The following is a 20,266-nucleotide window of genomic DNA, read 5'->3' as shown; positions in this document are numbered from 1 at the left end:
TCTACTTCTTTCGCCAGCTCTTTATACTGTTCTTGTAATTGTCTTATTACTGTTCTTTATTAGAGTCTCACATGCTTGGTTCTTTCAGCACATTCTTCGTCCAACTAATCGTCTTACGTAACCGTCCGAACTGCCTTATTAGTTGTTTCTTTTATGACTTTTTCGCATATCTTTCAGTACGGTATTTGTGCCTACGTTATTTTGTGTTCTTATTTTAAGTTTTTCTCTATACTCTTCCACTTTGTTTTTGTTTTTAAGCTTTTCCACATCGTATCTCTGTTTTACTACTTATTTTCTTTTAAACATTTGATATTTTTGCTTTTAGTTTGATTTCTATTTGATAGTAATCAGAGAAGGTTTCTGACATTAGTATGTATGTGCAGTGTCGCATGTTATTTGCTAGGTATTTGATCAATTCAATTGACTCTATTCCTGTTAGGTGACTTCCATGTCCCCTTGTCCAATTTCTTATGTTGCAAAATGTACTTTATATCATAATATTGAGAAATGCAGTTAAATTACTTAACGTTACTCCATTGTCGTTAGATTCGACGTGTAGACTGAATTGTCAATGTTTGGTCTATACCAGTCTTCCGGTACGATCTAATAGACAATTTCGCTATTATCACTTTTAACATAAACTGTGCATTGTATGACTAATTATAACTATATTTTATTTTTAGGGGTTAAGAAATATTTGGGATGTAACCACGTAAGAAGTCATGAGTTTTTCTACGAAAGTATAAAAGCAAACCCAAAATGCAAATTTTTGACAGTTTCATGCCCGAGTTTTCAAGTAAGTGATTGAAAACTGTAATTTTTTATTTTTAGTTGGAAATAATTACTAGAAGCTTAAAATTGTTCTTGCTGTTTTATTTGAAAGCTGTTTTAATTAATGGCATATGTAATTATAAAGTTACGCGAAAGAAATACGCTGGGCTCACTTCTTTTTTTTCATTTTTTTTTTCATTCTCACATCTCACTTTGTTTTCTATAACAGATTGAAACATGAAATATGACAAAATAGGAATCGCTGCTTCTTATTTTATTAGACCTTGTGCCTGTTGTTGTTATATTTCAAGCGTGTAGTCGTAGTTGTAACGTTGACTGTCAGATATATCTCTTGTTGGTTTTAAATCTCTTTCTAGTTTTGCTAGTCTCTCAATATGTATTTATGTAATATGCTGATTCCACTGCCATCATTAATATCTTCCCCTTGTAAAATATTCTGGATGTTAAAGATATTTCCTACGTTATTTGATTTTTTATCTGTTAGTGTTTTTCCAGTGTTCCTATTTCTAACGTTCTAATTATTCGTTTATTATACTGTATAAGGTCCCATTTCTATTGCGTATGTCATTATTGGCCTTATACATAATTTCTATATGCTTACTTTCCTATCTAATCTCATACCATTATTCCTCTATATGACATCTGGTCATAGTGCAGCCTTTGAATTCTTTTCTGTTGATGTTAACTTTTTTATAGAATGCTCTGAATTCCTTCCCTCTGTTAAGGTTTTCTATGTATTTAAGTTCCTTATTTAAGTGATTTCGTTTTTTCTGTTGTGTATCTTTTTTTCTTCTCTACTCTTTGTCTGGTAATTTCCGACAGCTGTTCTTGTTCGTCCAGTTAGCATATTGTGTTGCATTTTTTCATTCATCGTCAAACCAATGATTTTACTTAGGCTCAAGTTTCTGTTTCTATTTAATCTTTTGCTACTGCTTCCATATATTATTATGGTCTAGTAGGAGTGTTTATCTTTCTGCCCTTCCTCATTTATATTTTGATTCCTTAGCCTCTTGGTGATATTTTCCATTCTGAAATTATTGCATCTCTTAGCTTTTGCACATTCTATTTCTTTCTATCCATTTTATTTTCTTTGCTGACATTTGAAATTCTAGTCCTCAATAGGCAATGATCTGAGTCTAGGTTTGTGTTTATAACTTCCGCAGTTTATTTTTTAAATAGTACTCTATATTTTATCAGATTTCTATTTCTCTAAGTTTTTTCTTTGATCTCTAACTATGTATAGTTTATTTGGATTACCCATCTATAATAATTTCATATTACCTCTTGTTTTTAAACAAGTTCCACTAACATGGTACTTTTATATTGAATTATTTATTCTAATATTTGTAATTTAAAATTCGATATATTTAATAGACTATATACACTTGTCTAGTCACATTGTATTTCCCCAACGCCCGCTTCGTATTGTTTAATTTTCTTTTATGTGATACTAATTGTTATGGTAATGGTAATTAATTTTTGAACAACAATTTTATTTCGTTCATTTATTTTTTAAATAAAATACGCTGCTCATGACGTATATGCATATTTTTTTATATCAAATTAAAGCTAATTTTTTTTCTTTATATGATAATATAAGTTTGCCTGAGAAAAAATGGTAGAAAATTAGGGTTGCCAGCTGTTTAAAACGCACGGTATCAAGATAAAGCAAAAGACAGCTAGCACGCAACGCTACTGGTTTGAAATGTAAGTTGTGTCAGTTTTTAATGCATGCGTCGATATATATTTATTAATATACATATTATCACTTGCCAAACCAGTGTCGTTGCGCTCTAACTCTATTTTACTTTATCTTTTATACCTTGCGTTTTTAACAGTTGGCACCCTAATTTGCAGACATTTTTTCTCGTGTAACTTTATCGTATCATCATATTAAGAAAAAAATTAGCTTCAATTTGATATAAAATGTCAATTGACAAAACTAATTCTGCATCCATCATGCCATCTAAAATTATAATGCTTCTTTCAAAACTCAGACGACGTGTAAGACTGCTGTCTTAACAGATTTGCCGAACAATCAGTACTTAGTTGGAAACTAGTATAAAACAGAAAGAAGAAAAAAGGACTGACATGAAAAAAAGAAAAAGATGAAACTTTTCAAGAGGGAAAATGAAAATACGATTGCAAAAACTAAAAAAAATGTCTGAAGAAGAATAGAAAAATCAAGGAGCAAAGAAACAAGCAAAAACTAACGGAGCGATTCTGATGAGTATTCTGACTGTGAAAGTTTATATTATAATGAATTTTACTCAAAAACTATTAAGAATTAGGTTGTTTGTTCGGTATATTGGTAATTCATAATTACTTTACAGGAGTGGACGGTTATAATGATGAGGTTATCCTTTTATGCATACTGTGTGAATCAGTTTTACCTTTGCTACAAAACTATATATTTAAAATTACGGAATTGTTCAACTTTTTTTACTGAAACTTAATAATTACAAACTTATATGATTTTTTTGCGAATTTCACTAGTTTTGTAACGACAGCCAGTTGTATCTCGAATCCGAGATAGAACCGAGCAATGATTGACATTGTGTGCTGTTTTATTAGATAGAAGAAATGTACTGACCCTTTATTATTTTTAAAATGAATCAAATTAGTATCCCATCCTGCCCCGGGATCCCCTACCTAGATTTCTTTTTTGAAACTGATATTTTTTAAAACAACATAATTATAGATATATGTTATTGCATAATTTTTATTTACTATTTAAATTATTTTCCAAGGATTTTACAAGTGGAAAATGTTTTGGATGTGGTCCCAATAGAGAAAACTGCATTCCGTTTGGTTTTCATGGGCGGAAACATTACCAACTACACCTCGCTGATAGATGGAAGCATACTAGTAGGATTCAATATTTAATTACGGGGGAAAATGGTCCTTTTTGTAGTAAGTGAAATATTTCTATTGTTGAGTTTTGTAGCATGAAATTATTTTTCTTTTCTATTAAATATACTGGGGAGTATAGTTCAATTATTTTCATTGGATAAATAGGGTACTTCTTAATTGTTAATATTTTATTGAGATAAATTGCAAATTATATTCAAAAGAAAATATGATTTACTTTCAAATTAAAATTGAAAAAAATAATGCTTACTTAATTACTTGACGACAATACATACAGATTTTTTTTTATTTTGATACTTATGAAGAAATTGATTTACAAGCATTTTTATATAGTTTTATGTATGTGCACTGGGACGATACTAGGAAGGTTAAGTAAAGTAATAAAACCTCGATGTATTGGTCAGTACCCAAACATTGAGTACTGATCAATACTTAGTCCAGGTTAGAGGCGGCCCAATCAAAGACTACTCGATACTGAAAGAGACCAATCCATAGTTGGTCGTCGACCGACGCGACGGGTAGGACGGTTTGGTCTTAGATAAATACTCCCGATTGGAGTTCTTAACAAATCAGTTCTCCGGTTCTAACTCGATTCTCTGTTGCGGTGGAAGTCATTTTAAATCGTTGCCGGTGTTCCATCTCCAGCGAGCATCGATGGTAGTGGTTGGCCTCTAGTCCGAGTGCAGGCAGAGAGAGGGACAGCCGGCGATAAGTGGCGGTATGCCTCATTATAACTTTCCAAATAACCATCACAGTATTCAGTAAGTTTTTTATGTAAGCAATCAACTGTGATATTTTCTCCCTTATGTGAAAGTTAATGATAGTGCTATGGAGTAAACTTTTATCAAATGCATCCATTTTTGATGACCTCGTTTGTTTTAACGGAGAAAAAAACACTTTTTATCCAGCATTAATTTTACGGCAATTCTTTACCAGCAATTATTTTTATAGTTTTTTAGAGATTTACACCTTAAAATTTGATTGGATTAAGAATAATAATTATTTCTTATTTTATTCTACCCAAATACCTGTCATTGCATAAATCACCATATTTATATCAGAACGATACAAAACAGCACAAAAGTAACCAAAACTTTTTAGAACTATGCCACTACGCACCCAGAATTCGCATCTCTTCACTATATTGGGCAAGTTTACGTATGTCTAACCAATTTCCTATGCATTAATGGTCATATCTCGAGTTTCTTCGTAAAAAAAATAAAATCATCAAGTGTGATGATGTAGAAACATGGCATACAGGTAAACCTAAAAAGATTGAAAGCTGGAAATACATAATAAATGTCATGGGAAAATTACAATTAATATCAAACAACATAATGTTTACAATAATTTTATAGACTTTTTCGATAAATTAATACTCAAATGTTTTTAGGGCATCACTACCGAGTAACCGTCCAAGTGTCCAATTCTAACTACAGCCGTACACACGGTGGAGAAATCGGCCAACTTATATTCACTATGCATAGTACAAGTGACGGAAGGGGTCACAAAACCGAACCCATTGGCTTCATTAGCGGTTTCCATGAACCAGGAGGTTTATACACTGGTGTTGTAGCTACTGATTCAGTTCCGCATATGAAAGCAATCGAAATAGAATGGAAGTATAACAGTAGTTTGTTCAACCCCTTAACTTGGAGGATTTTGACAACACCGAAGATATATTTAAATAAGATTACTGTAGATGCGCTAGAAATATCTCAGAGGTATATATGACATACTTATCAATATAGTTAATGATATTTTATGACATGTATTCTTCAGTGCTTGATTTTAAATTTCTCTTAGATTTTCTTTGAATCTATTGTACGTAAATTTGGTAAAAAAAATCACTTTGTTCCTTCATTGATCTTTGTGTTTGGGTTTGTCTTGCAATGTCTCGTCTAGATCAGATCGGTAAATACAATTCGATTTAAATTGATAAGTTTACAGTCTTTATCATACATTACAGACGCTTGTCTGACTTGAAAATCACTTGTGAAACAAGGGGACTTTAGCTGTTTATTTACTTACATTTTTATATTAAATATAATAAACTGTTCCTGTCACAACCGTTTGTTCGGTGACCTTCCATTGACTTATTATTCACTAGAAAGCGTAACAATATAGGAGAATCATATAAGATGGTTAAATATACATGTTGTGTGTTCAAAGGTATTTTAATCATATTTATATGCTAGTATCCGAAAGAGTAACTGGCGTAAAACGTAGCTAAGGTTAAAATTGATGTTTCAGTAGGTCTTCAACCATACGATAATTTTAAGAGATTATGGGGTGATGAGTTGCTGAATTTGCTATTTAACATCTTTAATGAAAATCAACCAAAATTTCAGTTTTGTACAGACAAGATTGTATACTAAGTGACACGGAAATCTGAAGACCCATTATAAATTATTATATTTTAATATTGAATATTTTGTACAATTATCAGGGTATCCAAATAAACAAACGATCAAAATTTCAATATAATTAAAACAACATACAGTGGTAAATCAATCATTGATGTCTTGATGCGCCACGTATGTCAAAACACTCTTGGATGCATCTGAGCTCCCTTCTGGTCAATATCCTTCTGAAGTATCTTGTTTCATGCTTTAATTTTAACTCTTTCCAAAGTGCTCCTTAAGTGCGTCTTAATACCACTATATGGCGAAATCGACATAATAACATGGAGATGAAGTGAAGAATTTATAAATCTAGTATAGGACCAATAATAAGATGCATCAAAAACAAGACCCGATATAGCTACAATACAAAGACTGCTGGAAACGAATAAACACTAAATAGAAAAAAAGAATGGAATAACCAAATAAACAGATTGGGAAAAACCCGTGTGGTCTAAATAGCAAGAGATAAATCACCAATCAGGTGATTTATCAGAGTCACAACCTTCCATAGAGGTATCAATTCACCCATGAACAAGGAAAATTACTTATAATAAAGAGGAGGAAGAAAAAGTTCTCCCAAAGTTTAAGAAGGATGCTCTAAATTAAGAAGTCTCCGACTCATCATGTCCCACACGAGTTAAATTGTGGATAATTCTCGGGGGTCAGGGCGAAAAATTGACTTCAGCCTCCGTCCAAAAATTTGACGTTGGAGCGTCTGAAGGTAGGCTATTAGATGAGGTTCCAGAATTTTTTCTACGTATCGCTGAGCTGTCATTGTTCCCTCTGACAAAGATTAAAGGTGACCTTAAACCATAAGCTTTTCTGTTGAAAAGACTAGTTCTATGTTCGAGTATCAGCTGTTTGAAAACTTCTTCCTGTCTGACCTATATATGCTTTTGAATATGTACTACAAGCATGAAGTATTCACAAGTTAGTCATCAAGAATTTTCATTTATAACAGCAAATTTCATTAATCGTTTGAAATTCTGTTACTAAAACTTATTCAATAATTAAACCCATATAAGTAACGTCGTGAATACGGCTTTTTACAATGTATTGTCGTATTTCTCTTTTGTTGCGTGTTCTGTTTTTTTTTTCTGGAGGTTTGAAATGATGTGACATCCTCTCTTTTGTATTATACATAGAAATCCCAATATTGCCTCTATTCTTTTTCTTCTTACGTTGCTTATCCGTTCGGGATGTTTACGATCCACATGGTTATCCTTACTTTGCTGGCGGCTGTTCGGAATAGTCCGGCTGTAAACGTGTTGAACCATTTCCGCTGGTTTTAAAGCCAAATATTCTTCTTCTCTTTGGTTCTCTTTTTCCATATACTTTTCTCTGAAGAACGAGTTGCAACAAGTCATAACTCTGCTCATTTCCTCATTTCTCATGGTATGGCCTAGATATTCCAATTCGCGCTCTTTGATTCCGCATTCCGTCCTTATTCTACGTAAAATCCCAATATTAGTCACGCGGTCCACGCATAAATTAAAAATATTAAAATTCGCCTATAGCACTACACATGGAAGGCTTCGAGATTTTTTAAAAAAGCTTCAGAAAGCATCCAAGCTTGTAATCCGTACCCTTAAGGTAGAAAACTCTTAGGAAAGTCTCAAGGTGGAAACTTTGGTTCTAAAACCATAACTCCTGAAATGAATTTTATTTTCATCAATGCTGATTTTGCCTTCCCGATGCTCTTTTATATTTCGACGGAGTAGTCTCATTGGCCGTTTATGTTAGTACCAAGATATGTGCAGCTATCTATCCCGTCAGTTGGTTGTTAGTTAACCAGAAGCTCTGCATTTAGTATTTCGTATCAGCATTATATACTCTTTATGATATTTGATAGGCATGAGATTATTGTTTGCAACACTTCGTTGACTAATCTGCTTTTGTCTTATTTTCCAGCGCTTGTCTAAAGATTTTTCAGTTCAGAACATATGTTAAATAAATCAGGGAGAGCATGCAACCTTGTCTAATTCCTCTATATATCGAGATTGTCTCTGTCAGCCGATCATCTACTTTAATATTTACAGTTTTTTATGTAGATATAGATGATTCTTAGGTCTCTTCCTTCTGAGCCTACTTTTTTCAGGATTATTATGAGATAATCATATGTTACTATATCAAAGACGTTTCTACATTTGGCAAAATTACGACGCAGTTGACATATTTGCATCTCTGAATCAGAACTTGTATAGGGAAAAGAGCCTCCCGTTTACGTAAAGCATCTTCTTCTAAATATGCCTATCTTCTAGAGATGTTGGCGACCACATTGACCCATCTTATTTTATTCACAGCAGCTCAAAATAGATCTGTTGACGTAGGACCAGTCCACTTCCTAAGATTAGCCAGCCAGGACGTAAGCGTCGCGGAATCCAACTAATCCAACTTGTTTTCATATTATGTCTTCTTCTTCGTGTGCTTCATCCTTTAAGGGCATTGGTGATCATCACGGCCAATTTTACTCTATCTGCAGCAGTTCTGAAAAGTTGTATTGTTGTTTTTCTACTCCACTGTTTTAATTTTTCAGCCAGAACCTGCGTCGTCTTCCCGGTCCTCTTTTTTCTTACACTTTCCCTTGTATAACCAATATTGACTATAGGCTGCATTACGATCGCTTTAACATATTACTTAAATTGTTTGTGACTTTATATAAAACAATGTTTGTAATATTCGGAGGGCTGGCAGCAACAAAACATTGTTCTTGATCCGGAAATATTTCTTACAAGTTTTGAATGGACTCTCTTTTGTTATTGTTAAGTTTGAGCCCGTGATACAAATACTAAATTGTACTTTGATAACTTTATTATTAAATATCTAATACAGAGATGAGAAAAGAGCTTGCTTCCATTTTCTGGTTACCTGCAAGCAACACAGAAACTTACAATTAAATACACATCAGTTATTTAGCTTAAAGGCTTAAAGCTGGATTTATAGTTTGACGCACTGTAAACGTAGACGCACTGGAAAAAGATCAACATAGAATTTTGTGTACTCTTATTTATAAATGAACGTAAACGCATGACGGAACGTAAGTGAAACGCACTGCAACGGAAGAGTTGGCCAACTTTCGTCTTTTACAGTGCGTTACTTGCGTCTGGCCAATCAAAAGGAAAAATTTTCAAATTTTGTGCTGTCAACCAAAGTGAACTGTCTGGCCCGCCTACCATTTTGTAAAGTTGTTTATCAACATATTCGAATTTTGATTTTGATGATTATTTGTTAAGCTGGATTTATAGTTTGACGGACTGTAAACGTAGACGCACTGGAAAAAGATCAACATAGAATTTTGTGTACTCTTATTTATAAATGAACGCAAACGCATGACGGAACGTAAGTGAAACGCACTGCAACGGAAGAGTTCGCCAACTTTCATCTTTTACAGTGCGTTACTTGCGTCTGGCCAATCAAAAGGAAGAATTTTGTGCTGTCAACCAAAGTGAACTGTCTGGCACGTCCACCATTTTGTAAAGTTGTTTATCAATATAATCAAATTTTGATTTTGTTGATTATTTGTTACAATGAACGTTAATAATTTATAAAATAATAATAATAAATAATAAAAGGATATTATAGTATCATGGTCAGCCACTCTAGCCACTGTTTCTACTCATGCGAAAAAATTCCACTCCGTCGATTTATAAATTGAAATAATCTTTACAGTCCGTTTGTTACGTCTGCAGTGCGTCTACGTCTACAGTCCGTCAAACTATAAATCCAGCTTTACAATGAACGTTAAGAATTTATAAAATAGGTAATAATAATAAATAATAAAAGGATATTATAGTATCATGGTCACCAACTCTAGCCACTGTTTCTACTCAAGCGAAAAAATTCCACTCCGTCGATTTATAAATTGAAATAATATTTACAGTCCGTTTGTTACGTCTGCAGTGCGTCTACGTCTACAGTCCGTCAAACTATAAATCTAGCTTTAGGGACTATTCGGATTTTCAGCAAGAGATTGAATTAAAATATTAATTTTAGACTAACGGCTAGCTTTTTACGGTCCTTCTCCACTGAAATATACCAACCTATACACAATAATTTGTACAGACGGTGAATTATTGCTTATATCTTAAACCCATATGAATTCAACGAATAGACTTAACTTCTTTTTTTACCTAATTTCATTTCTTTTATTCTTTTTTATCATGTTCTAATTTTTATAAATATTTAATGTATACATACTAAAAAATTTTTAACTATAGAGACAAATTGCTAAATATTTTATTTTTTTCAGCATCACGGTTTGTCCAAAGAATTATATGCCACTTGCAAATGGTATACCACAACTGATGATACCGTCCTATTGTTAAGCAAACGATTGATTTATCATTCATACTGACCATTTACATTTGTTACTTCATTCATTTGTCGTTTTCATTATTTATTTTTAATTGTAAGCATGCACTATCAATGCAAAATAGAACTATAGTTTTTTAGCCGTTGTTTTCTTTATAGAATTACTCATAGAACCATAAATGTTGAGTGATATAATTGAAATAAAGAGCTCGAGACGTAAATTGCGAAGTCTACCCATACTTTATAGACTTTGAGAAAGCATTTGACAAGGTACAACATCAAAAATTATTTCAGATATGAAAGAATCTAGTATTGATGACAAAGATTTACGCCTAATTAAAAATTTATACTTACAACAAAGGGCAACTGTACGAGTAGACAACGAAACCTTACAAGAATTCACGATAAAACGGGGAGTATGTCAGAGCTGCATTTTGTCACTGACGTTGTTCAATACTTACTCGGAAATGCTGTTCAAGGAAGCTATTGATGGTTTAAGAGAAGGTATAAAAATCAATGGTGATAACATAAACAATTTAAGATATGCGGACGATACGGTTTTGATTGCTGATAATGCGGAGGATCTGCAAACATTAATAGACCGTGTAGTGGAAGCCTGTGACAGATACGGCATGAAATTAAACTGTAAGAAGACCAAAATTCTTGTAGTAAGTAAAAGCGACGTAATACAGCACCAATTCACAGCTAATAATGAACCCTTGAAAATAGTCGACAAAATTACATATTTTGGATGCAGCCTAAATAAGGAATGGGACCACTCACAGAAAATAAGATCGTATAGAAAAGGCGAGAGCTGTCTTCAATCGCCTCAGGAAAATTTTATGTTATATGCACCTGAACATTGATATAAAAACACGAGTCTTGAGATGCTATGTATTTTCTACCCTTTTATATGGAGTCGAAGCCTGTACCTTGACGGAGGCAACATCCAAACGATTAGAAGCCTTCGAAATGTGGTGCTACCGCCGCATGCTCAGAATTTCCTATATCCATCATGTTACAAAAACACAGTGATCCAACGTATGAATAAAGATTTGGAAATTATGCGTATCGTGAAAATCAGAAAGATGCCATACTTAGGGCATATGATGCGCAATGAGAAGGATCAACTAATTAAACTAATTTTACAAGGCAAGATAGAAGGCAAAAGATCTCAAGGGCGCAGAAGGACATCGTGGTTGAAGAACATCAGACAGTGGGCAGGAATGACTACCATACATCTATTTAGAGCAGCTGTCAACAAAGTTGTATGGACCAACGTGATTGCCAACATCCACAGAGGATAGTAACCAAAAGAAGAAGAAGATAATTGAGTATTCATAATAAATAGACATGAAAGCTTTACTAGCAAATAATTATTTGTAACAATTTAGGTAAATATTGTTGATTAATCTCAAAGAAAAAACTCTTTTTAGGAACTTAAATACAAATTTTAAATTAATTGATGGTATAAAGTGCTGCCTGAAGTTTTTTACTTACTGCCAAGAATAACGATGGAGGGCGCTGTTGAATCTGATAAAACTTATACAGCTGCATTCAACTAAATTGAGTGTGTGAGCTGGTTAGAATTGGTATTTATTCGTAATTTGCAAAATACAATTATTAGTTAGTGGCGGCTGGTGAGGGAGGCTACGAAGAGCCTTCCTAGAAAAATTATGTACACACAATTAATTATATTTCATATTTGGTTATTTTTAATTTACAATTAATAAAAAAACTGGGCAGAATTTACTTAACACTTAGATCAATCTAAAAATTCCATTAAAAACGCCACAAGAACTAGAAGTTGCAACAAAAGAATTCACAATAGCTATACAGAAAGCAACGTGGGTAGCAGCCCCGACTATTGACTACTAAACCTAGAAAAAATCTTACCCCACAGTTAAACAAAAAATACTAGAGAAAAGGTTACTACGAAAAAAATGGTAGATATCGAGAAGCGCAACCGATAAAGCAAAACTAAAAAGAGCTAGTAAAGATCTAACAAAGTTACTAAATAATATCAAAAAAAGGTATCCAGGATTACTTAGGTTCTCTTGCAACCTCTGAAGATACATACTATTTACTTTGGAAGGCAACGAAAAAGCTAAGACAACCACAACAATATTATTCTGCAATAAGAGACATGCAGAGTAAATGGACCAAAGATAACAAAGAAAAAACAGTAGTGAACAAATTCCCTTCGTTGGCTCAGTGAAGATGTTCGTTCTGTTGTAATGGAAACACCAAATAATAGTAGCAGAGTTTATTGTTGAGACGTACACTATGGGTGTAGACCCGGGATTACTTTGAGTAGAGACTGATGCAGTTGATCGTTGAAGACTATATGTTCGTTGAGTGAATATTGATTGAATGCTTCTCTAGTCAAGAGATATTAGTTTTATATAAATTCTATTTGGGTCAATATTTTTCGCGTACCTAGCGTGATATGTATATTTAATTTATGTAAATTGTTTAACTTTGTCAGTACTTTTGACTGATGTCCAAATTATTATTTATAATTGACCAAATGTGTATGTAACCTAATTAACTACGTGTGTGTATTTAATAACAAATAGATTCATTCGGTCTACTGGGTGATAAAATTATACTGTCCAATTTCGGATATGAATTATGAAGATTTGATATTGGACATACTGCGGAATCGGGCAATCTGGCCCAAGTGTCAATACTCAAAGTTTACATATAAGTATTACATAACATAGTAAAATTCAAACATGATAAATTATAAATAGTTTAAGAATAATCAATAATCTTCCAACCGTACCCTAGCTATCAATGTCCGACTCTATCTCTAGATTAAAATTGGGGCAATTGGATGAAAATGTGGAAAGTGGGATGTCAACTTGGGAAGTCGACCGTACATTGTTGTGCCGATTACTAACTAATACAGGTACTTCCTGTTCGTTAGTCTGAGTTTGTGGATTCCCTGAACGACATAGTCGTGCAACAGGACGGTACTTCCATAACGTGAGTATCCCAATTATTACCATTATAGTAATGATCCCGGTGGCCACAAAATAATGCCAATTAGATTCGTGAATCGATCGCCACTGCGTATGCGTCATTTCTTGTTCCAGACTCTCCTCCTTAAGTAACACATGACGTAGCTCTCCTCCTGGTATGTCAAGGTAGGTGTTTAGAGGCGTGTTAAACTTGCGGGGTGTCCTCGCCACCAGTTGGGCCACGGGAGTGATTGGCGACTTCAGGTAACTCGTCACTGCTCTGTCCACCCCACTGCTAGTGGGGAGTAATGTAATATTTTTCGTTTGGGCGATACATTTGGGTGAAAGCTTCAGGAATGTGACTCGTTCCAGTACTCTTTCGCTCCGATTTCCATCGCAAATAATGGATATGTGTATCGTGACTGGCGTGATAACTAGCCAGAGGTTGGGAGTACCCATCTTACTCCATTGAGCTGTCTGTATTGTCCTGGCTACCACTGGACATGTGCTATTCTTAGATCGCTCATAAATTTCTTCTAGTATGCAGTTTGGTTGGGTATCCATGTTTCTTATAGCCGTTGGTGAGCACGCTATCTGCGCCTTTGTCAACAGTAAGCACCTTTCTCTATCTTCCGTGGTCAATTCGAAGTAGTGCAGTGTGTTATAATCTACGACCAGTAGATTCCTTGGGGCGACAAATGTGCGCAACACCGACCCCTCAACATTAAGTGGTATGGCCGTGACTTTGAGCATGCTGTACTTATTTTTCCCTGTCACTATGAAGTAGCCGATGACTGTTATATATCTGTCGTCATGACTGACTTCTGTTTCTATAATGGGTTGTCGTCGTATTTCGACCCCTTGAGGCAGTATCTGCCCTGCTTTCCCTATTAATTTGGTTATTTCACCCGGTTTCACTATATCAATGAAGTGTCCGTGGTTATAGTGAAGGTTTAATATTCCCTCGTAAAATTGAGTATATTCGTTTATGAAGTCCATAACTTGTAATGCTATCGTTTGTATTCGTAACGTGCTATATTCGGTTTCTAGTTTTTGTGCTTTGTCTTCTACTTTGTTAAGTCCTTTAGATATTTCTTGTAGACCTGTGATTAGTGCTTTGTTAAACTTGTTCATTTGCTCGTTTATCCTGTTCTCTGTGTGATTGATTGATGTTATTGTTTCTAACATTATCTTCGCCTGGTGCTGTGATCCCTTTATTAGCTCCTTTTGGTTATTATCTAATGCTTCAATGTTACTGTAGGCTTCGTCATTGACTCCAAATACTGAGGTTAATATTGTTCCTAATATTCCTCTTCTTTCCCTTCCTTTTATTTCTACTGTCAGCCCCTCGCTTACTGACTCCGCCTTTCTTTGTCCTTCCTCCAATTTCTCTATTATATCCTTACAATTCACGATTTTTATCTCATGACACAGTTCTCGTACGCCTTGTATCATATTTCCTATTAGTTGGTGCTCTGTTCGAATTCTTCCTTTTTCGAGTAACACCTTTATTCGAAATGTTCCCCGGTCTATGACGACCTCTCCAAGGTCTTCTGTGAAAAATCCTGGTACCGGATTATATATTTTATACGGTTCTGCCTTTATGGGTTTTAACATCGTTAAAAACATTATAGCTACTAGTATTTTCTTCCATCTTAGTGCTGCTGCCTTTTTCGGCTTTTCCTGTTTCTCTTCTTCCAGTCGTATTAGCTTATGTATGGGTCTTTTAGTCAGTTTCCCGTTTGCCTTTCTCACTGTTACTACTCTGGTTAATCCCTCCGCTCCAGGGTGTGTTTCTGTTACCCTCGCTAATGGCCATCTGCCTGGAGGTGTATCCTCTTCTTTAATTATAACTATTTCTTCTTCTTTTATGTTAGGGTGCGCCTTATGCCATCTATTTCTCTGTTGTAATTGGTGCAGGTATTCCTGTTTCCAAATTTTCCAGAAGTCTCTTTTTATTTTCTCCACTAATCTCCACCTCGTCGGCATCTTCAAATAAGTCGTAAGCTCTTCTTCCCGATTTGGTGATATAATTTCTCTCCCTATAAGGAAGTGAGCTGGTGTCAGGGCTATTTTCCCTTCAGGGTCTTCTGATGACCCACATAATGGTCTCGAGTTCATACATGCTTCTATTTGTGCCAGCACCGTACTCAATTCTTCATATGTTAGAACTGTTTCCCCGATGATTCTTTTCAAGTGATATTTCATTATTCGCACTGCGCTCTCCCATAATCCTCCAAAATGTGGTCATATGCAGGTATGACATGCCACTGGGTACCTAGTGCCCGTAATCCTTGTTTTATCTCGTCATCTATTTTTTGATTTTCTTTTTTCAACAAATTTGCTGTTCCTACGAATGTGGTTCCGTTATCGCTGTATACGTTGTTGCACTGTCCTCTGCGTGCCGTAAATCTCTTGAACGCTGCGATGAAAGCATCCGTAGACATATCGCTTACTACCTCAAGGTGTACTGCCTTCGTTGACAGACACACAAATACTGAGATGTAGCCCTTATAGCTCCTCTGTCCTCTGCCTCTCGTGGTACTTATTTTTATTGGCCCGGCATAATCTATCCCTGTGTTAGTAAAGGGATGACTCGGGTTCACTCTGTCTTTCGGTAGATCTCCCATTAATTGTTGTGCTGCTTGGCTTTTATACCTCCTGCACCTTAAACATTTTGCTAGATGATCTTTTACGGTTCTTCTGCCGTTGATTATCCAGTATTTCCTTTTTATGTACTGTAGTGTTTGTTGTAATCCGCTATGTAGATTTCTTGCGTGACTATCTGTTATAAGTAACTTTGTTAATGCACTATCCTTTGGCAAAATTATCGGATGTTTTTCTCCGTACTTTAGATTCGTGTGTCTCAGTCTTCCGGTGACTCTTAGAATTCCTTGTCTATCCAGGAATGGTACCAATGACGCTAATTTATTTTTCTTGTCTAATTGCTGTTTCTTCTCCAGCTTATTTATTTCTTGTTTGAAGTAGGCGTGCTGTGTGTGCTTTATCACCTTTAATAGCGTTTCCTCTAATTCTTGGACTGTAAGCTGACTTTGTCCATTGTCCTTCTTTTTTCTCATTTGTCTGCAAATCTCCTACAATATGAAAGTACTCTTCTCATTCTTTCTAAATTTGAGAATCTCTCGCATATGTCCTCCTTTATCGTTGTCGTGTGCACCGTTATTTTCGTTTGGACTTCCTCCTCATTTGTCTCTGGTATTTCTTCTGATTCCTGCGTTAAAGTTTTGTTACTAGTCAGCCAAGTTGGTCCCTTCCACCATAGCTCTGCTTCTAATAATTCTGATGCGGTACTTCCACGTGAGAGGATGTCCGCTGGATTTTCCTTTGTATCTACCTTATGCCAATTTTTCGGTCCTATAACGCGTCTTATTTCCTCTACTCTGTTGGCGACGAACATTTTCCACCTTTTTGATGATCCCCTTATCCAAGCCAGGGTTATCGTTGAGTCCGACCATGCATATACCTCAATGTTTTCCCTGTTCAATGCTTGTAGGGTTTTCTTCATTAAATTTGCTAGTAGTACCGCGGCACACAGCTCGAGCCTCGGTAACGTCGTTTTCCCTTTCAATGGTGCGACTTTCGATTTTGCTATCATTAGATTCGTTTTAATTTCTGGGCCTAATACCCTTGAGTAGATTACCGCTCCATATCCTTTCATAGACGCATCTGCAAATCCATGTAATTCTACTCTGTTTATCTTGCTTAAGTTGTTCCACCTGGGCAATGTTATTTTCTCCAGATTTACTAATTGCGCCTGGTATGTATTCCACCTGCTTTGTTGGTTGCTAGTTAATTCTTTATCCCAACTGGTCTTTTGCTCCCATAATTCCTGTATGAACATTTTCGCCTGAATTACTACAGGTGCTATCCATCCCAGTGGGTCGTATAGTTTTGCTACTTCTGACAGTACGTGTCTTTTCGTTATTTTCTTTGCCGTCGTTATCCCTATTTTGAATGTGATTATATCCTCTTTAGGTGACCAGTGTATTCCTAACGTTTTCCGTACTTCTTCTTGTTTGAATGCCTTCGAGTCTACGTTCCTCATATCCTCCGGTACGTTCTCCATTATTTTTTCTTCGTTGCTCAACCATTTTCTAAGAGTGAAACCTCCTTTTCTGAACAGTTGTATTAATTCCTTTTGGGCTGTTTCTGCTTCCTGCACTGTCTCAGCTCCTCCTAGTATATCGTCTACATACATGTTTTCTTTTACAATTTTCGATGCCAACGGGAACCTCGCTCCTTCGTCTTCTTGTAATTGTTGTATTGTTCTTAACGCTAAAAAGGGTGCTGCGGCCGTGCCGTATGTCACCGTCGTTAAGTTATACTCTTGTATGTGGTCCTTTGTGTCCTTTCTCCACAAAATTTTTTGATATTTTTGGTCTTCTTCTGCCATTCTGATTTGTCTAAACATTTTTTCCAGATCCGCTGAGTATGCTACCTTATTGGATCTCCATCGTAATAGTATATTTGTCAAGTCTTGTTGTAATTTCGGCCCTGTGTGCATAATATCATTCAGGCTTACTGCCGATGAGCTTTTGCTTGATGCGTCAAACACGGCTCTTATTTTCGTTGTAGTACTGTCCTCTTTTCTCACTGGATGATGAGGTAAGTAGTACCCATCTCCCTGGTTTTCTGCTATTACCATATGACCTTGGTTTTCATAATCTTCCATGAATTGTCTGTAATTCGCTTCTAACTGTTTGTCTTTTGCAAACTTCCTTTCTAGTTGCATCAATCTGGCGAATGCTTGCTGTTTAGATTCTCCTAACTTTGCGACGTCTTCCCTAAACGGAATTTTTACTTCGTATCTCCCTTCTTTATTCCTTTTTACAGTCTGTCGATACAGTTCTTCACATTCTTGTTCTTCCACTGAGAAACTTGTATCCTGATTTACTTCTTCTAATTCCCAGAAGTTCTTTATTTGTACGTCCATTTCTTGTCTTGATATCATACAGCATACTTCTGCTTTTATATTCTCCCTTTCTCGTGCTATTCCCGAAACTATCCATCCTAGTTTGGTGTTTTGACTCAGGAGTCCATTACTTATTCTGTGCATCCCTTCTGTCAATATGTAACTGTATTCTTTTACTCCTAGTAGTAAGTCTATCTTCCCTACCTTGTAATATCTTGGATCTGCCAGTATTGCATTTTTCTCGTTATAGTCCGGTAGAATTATATCCTTTTCCGGTAAATTCCTTGTTATCTTCGGTAGTACTAGTGCTTCTATTTCCATCTCGAAGTCACTTTCGTAATGAGTTTCGATTAAAAGTTTCATACTCCAGTTGGCTGTTTTTTCTCCTGACGAGCCTATCCCGGATATGGTCGCCTGTATGGGCTTCCTTGTTGTTCCTAGCGTCGTCGCAGCTTGTTCCGTTATAAATGCGCATTGTGACCCTTGGTCGATTAGTGCTCTCATTATGTGTGAATCTCCTTTCGCATCTCTTATGCGTACCACAGCTGTCGCTAGTAATGCTTCACCTTCCTTATGGCTTGCACAGTTTACTGAATTCTGCCCTCTTTGCTGGTCGTTGCTATTCCTAGGCCCATTGGTATCTTGTGTATTTTCTCGCCTTCCGTTATTTTGTTCTCTGGCGTTGTATGGATTATTATTTCCTACTCTGTACCTATCAGCTTGGTACCCGTTTCTTCTATTGTTTGAATCTCTTCCATTTCTTTCTTGTGTTTGTTCTCGTTTCGTTTCATTGGAGTTTCTTTTGTTGCTTGTGTTTCCTTTTTCATAATGCAACATATGGTGGTGGTCTCCGCCACAGTGTCTGCACCTATATTGTGAATAACATTGTTTTTCTTTTTTATGTGCTAGGCAGTTTGTACACAATCCTTTTTCTTTTATCATCCTGTTCCGGTCTCTTACATTGAGTTCCTGAAATTCTCTGCAGTTCGGTACTCCGTGATCTCCGTTGCATATCACGCAATGTGTTCTTGGTTTCCTAAGAGATCCTCCTTGCTTCTCTTGTCTTTTTTCTGACTCCAGCAGTTCCAGTGTCTGAAATCTTCGCTGTAAGAATGTTTGTGTCGATTTGTACGTCGGTATCTCTCTACTGTCTCCAATGTGGTTTTCGTACAGCCTCCTAGTTTCATTGTCCCATTTCGTTATGATAATTCGGGCTATCAATGGGCTCCACGCTTCCGTGTCTTTTCCTAACCCTCCTATGGCTTCCAGACTTTCGTGGAAGGTGTCATGTAGTGATTTCAATGCTCTAGCAGAAGATTCCTTTACTTCCTGCGCTAGTAGCATCCTGTCTATTAATTTAAACAATATCATCCTTGGGTTCTCATACCTATCTTTTAGCATGTTCCAGGCCACTTCGTAGTTGGCCTCGGATATGTTTAAGTGTTGTATCATTCTGTTGGCTTCCCCTCTTACTTGAGTTTTTAGGTACTGCATTTTTTCTGCGTTTGATAACTGGTCGTTTTCATGTATTACTTTAGTAAACAGATCGTGGAAAGTTCTCCACGTTTCATATCTGCCTTCATACACAGGGATTTTTACCTGCGGCAATGTCACACCGTCCCTCCTCTGTGTGCTTTCTGGCCGTTGCATTCCTGGCCTTATTTTCTTTAAAACTTCCCTGACTTTCCTCTTTAGATGATTTATTCTCTCTACTTCTCCAATATCTGTAGCGTCCAGTTCCTCATTTACTGCTGCTTCAATCATTAGTGTATTCACCTTTTCCATGTATTCTCTTAACTCTGACTGCAATTCTTCATCCTCCTGCAAGTCTTGTTCATTTTCTGGCCGTAATAATTCCTCGATTCTTTGTTTTCTTATCTGTATCTCCTTTACTTTCGGTGCTTTTCCTCTTTTCAGCACCCTTCCATATTCTTCCAACAGGGTTTTCCCCTCAATGTATGTCTTAAATACCTGATCATAGTATTTTG

The 20,266-nt window shown here is 35.8% G+C and overlaps 1 protein-coding gene across 2 annotated transcripts in view; it reads left to right on the top strand.

Moving 5' to 3' along the window:
• The window catches only part of LOC140434873 (pancreatic triacylglycerol lipase-like), a 32,078-nt gene extending 21,559 nt beyond the window's left edge, over window positions 1-10,519 (top strand). For both annotated transcript variants that reach the window (XM_072523464.1, XM_072523465.1), the window contains exons 6-9: window positions 684-796; window positions 3,543-3,705; window positions 5,057-5,387; window positions 10,318-10,519. In XM_072523464.1, coding sequence (XP_072379565.1) covers window positions 684-796; window positions 3,543-3,705; window positions 5,057-5,387; window positions 10,318-10,393 — 683 coding nt within the window. In that variant the 3' untranslated portion in view covers window positions 10,394-10,519. The remainder of the gene's footprint in view (window positions 1-683; window positions 797-3,542; window positions 3,706-5,056; window positions 5,388-10,317) is intronic.
• Window positions 10,520-20,266: the final 9,747 nt, after the last annotated feature.

The sequence above is a fragment of the Diabrotica undecimpunctata genome, chromosome 2 (genome assembly GCF_040954645.1).
Source record: "Diabrotica undecimpunctata isolate CICGRU chromosome 2, icDiaUnde3, whole genome shotgun sequence".
In the NCBI taxonomy this organism is placed as follows: Eukaryota; Metazoa; Arthropoda; class Insecta; order Coleoptera; family Chrysomelidae; genus Diabrotica; species Diabrotica undecimpunctata.
This window is presented reverse-complemented; position numbering and strand designations above follow the sequence as displayed.